The 3048-nt window shown below is 42.4% G+C and overlaps 1 protein-coding gene across 1 annotated transcript; it reads left to right on the top strand.

Moving 5' to 3' along the window:
• The first annotated feature begins 1923 nt into the window (after positions 1–1923).
• On the top strand, positions 1924–3048 carry LOC101844005 (olfactory receptor 3A1-like). Its single transcript, XM_040748013.1, has one exon. It carries the CDS (start codon positions 1936–1938, stop codon positions 2881–2883), a length of 948 nt encoding a protein of 315 aa, XP_040603947.1. The 5' UTR covers positions 1924–1935; the 3' UTR covers positions 2884–3048.

Raw genomic sequence — 3048 nt, 5'->3', positions numbered from 1 at the left:
GGTAAGGGGGTTTTAGACAATATAAGGGTTACCAAATTGAATGTCGCCCACCTAACTCACATATAGAGCAGAAATTCACTATATTGTGTGGAATTTTGATTGGCACTCTACCAACTAATCCTGTGTGCTCATGTCTGCTGCTCTGCCTAAGTTGCACACAGAAAATTAACTGTGCAGATAGGGGATGTGTTCAGTGTTTAGAGGATCAACTGCTGGCTGGGAGAGAAGAGGTGGTCAGAAGATCTGCTGAATCAGTGGGGTACAATCAGAACTGCTCCAGAGAGAACTGTAGAAGGAAATGCGATGTCTGTAAGGAAAACCTCTAATTGGCAACACTGCTAAAGCATGTATAAACAGACATCATACCAACAGCCATCATTTATCTTCACAAAAGAAATGGGACAGGTTTTAGCTGTATGCCGTTAAGATTGCTCTCTGTGGGCCAGTAAGAAGGCTCAGCAAGCAAAGGCACTTGCTGCCATGCTCAGCGATCTGAGTCCAATCCCCAGGATTAGCATGGTTGAATAAGAGAACTGACTCCCTTGACCTGTGTACATAGCACCATAACACATGTGCCATAGCACATATTCACATGTATGTATACATGAATGCACATCACTACAAACAAATATATATGTTTTAAAATTTTAAGTGTTTAGTTAAAAAAAAACATTGCCCTCTGTCATAAGTACTGTGATGAACAGGCAATAATACATCAGGAAATCTTCATGGCTGATTTAGTCCTGTGGTCTCCTGGCATCATGGTTCAACAACTTTAACAACATTACAACAGCTTTATCAGTGGTAGCATATGGACAAGGGCTCATGGAGCTTGACCTGATACTGGTGTCCCTCATGAACACACTAGGCAACTCACATTTCGTCAACTTCTATCCCCAACAACCCCCAGAAGAAACTTCCCAAAGGGCCAAGTTAGTTTTCTAAGTTATTCTGTGAAGGGAGTCTGTCACTCAACCTTGTTGACCATGCGTCTTCTCTTGAGAACTGCCTATTTAGACTGTTTCCAGGTTTGGTTCTATTTGGTGTAGTTTTTATTTAGCTCTAGATAAAAAACAAGGCATTTTTATAAATATAGGATTTGGCTCAGCCAGTATAGAACTTGTTATATATACATGGAGACCTGAGTTGATTCCTAGCATCTATGTAAAAACCCTTAGGAATGATGCCAAGAACTTGTCAAAGAATAAAATTTAATAATAGTAATACTAATACAGAAATTAGAAGTGAGTGTATCAAAGCTAATTTTACTGAAGACATAGATGATTTAAAATAGAATTTATATGGATATGGCTCTTGGCAGGCAGACTACCTCCAAGGGATATATATATATATATATATATATATATATATATATATATATATATATGTGGCATAAACTGTACTAGGTAGCTTAAAAAAAGAGGAGGACACAAAGCTGGGTAGGGTAGGGGGCCAGATCTGTGAGGATTGGGAGTAGGAGTGAAGATAATCAAAATGCATTGTATGAAATCCTCAAAGAACTAATAAAAATGAGGAAAAATAAATATAACTGCAATTGCAAAAGCAAAAAGTCACAAAAGTGTAAAGCCAAAGAAAGGAGTTTGCTTGATAAATTGAAGATAAACATTCTGAAAATACTTGTCTAAAATTTTTGATTTGTGTATAACCTGTTTCCCTGTCTCTCCCTCTCCATGTCTCACTCTCCCTTTGTCTATCCTCTCACTATGTTGCCTGGGCTGGCCTCCAACTTGAATCAACCTCCTTCATGTATCACCATGACTGACTTTAATTACTTTTTCCTATGTTACTAATTTTCTCATAATTCTGAGTTTCCGTGTTTTTTCTCCTTCTTGAAAATGGATCAGTGTATTTTCATTGACTAATTACATTAAAGATGGATCATTTCTACTCTGAAATGTCTTATAACAGGAATTCATGGAGTCCAAATTTGAGAGCAATGGAACAGCAGTTACCGAGTTCATTCTTCTGGGCTTGGTAGAGACAGCCGGACTGCAGCCAGCCATCTTTGTGATCTTCTTTTTTGCCTATTTGCTCACAGTTGGGGGCAACCTAAGCATTCTGGCAGCTGTCTTGGTGGAGCCCAAACTCCACACTCCCATGTACTTCTTCCTGGGGAATCTGTCCATGCTGGATGTTGGATGCATCAGTGTCACTGTTCCATCAATGTTGGGTCGTCTTTTGTCCCACAAGCGCACAGTTCCATACGGAGCCTGCCTCACACAGCTCTTCTTCTTCCATCAGCTGGCTGGAGTTGACTGCTTCCTGTTGACAGCCATGGCTTATGACAGGTTCCTGGCCATCTGCCGGCCCCTCACCTACAGCACCCGCATGAACCACACAGTCCAGAGGGTCTTGGTGACCACATCCTGGGCTTGTGCCTTCAGCAATGCACTGACCCACACTGTGGCCATATCCACACTCGACTTCTGTGGCCCCAATGTGATCAATCACTTCTATTGTGACCTGCCCCAGCTCTTCCAGCTCTCCTGCTCCAGCACCCAGCTCAATGAGCTGCTGCTCTTTGGGCTGGGTGTCCTCATGGCTGGTGCACCTGTGATTCTCATTGTCACCTCCTACATCCATGTGGCAGCTGCAGTTTTGAGAATCAGATCTTCTGAGGGTAGGAAGAAAGCCTTCTCCACGTGTGGCTCCCATCTCACTGTGGTGGGCATCTTTTATGGGACAGGTGTCTTCAGCTACATGAGACTGGGTTCAGTGGAGGCTTCAGACAAGGACAAGGGCATTGGCATCCTCAACACTGTCATCAGTCCCATGCTGAACCCACTCATCTATAGCCTGAGGAACCCTGATGTGCAGGGTGCCCTGAGAAGGGTACTGACAGGAAAGCGAGATATGACATGAGTGTCATCAGAAGAGAAGAAAACACAGTATAAACTGGGTATAGTTGTGCATGCTTGTAATCCCAATGGAGGCAGAAGGATAAGAAATTCTGTCTCATCTTTGACAGTAACTTTGAGGCCAACCTATGCTGCATGACCAACTATCTCAAGAGGAAGAAAAAAATAC

Source organism: Mesocricetus auratus, unplaced genomic scaffold (assembly GCF_017639785.1).
Source record: "Mesocricetus auratus isolate SY011 unplaced genomic scaffold, BCM_Maur_2.0 Super-Scaffold_100007, whole genome shotgun sequence".
NCBI lineage: Eukaryota > Metazoa > Chordata > Mammalia > Rodentia > Cricetidae > Mesocricetus > Mesocricetus auratus.
Note: the sequence above shows the minus strand (reverse complement) of the source record. Positions and strands in the feature narration are given on the sequence as shown.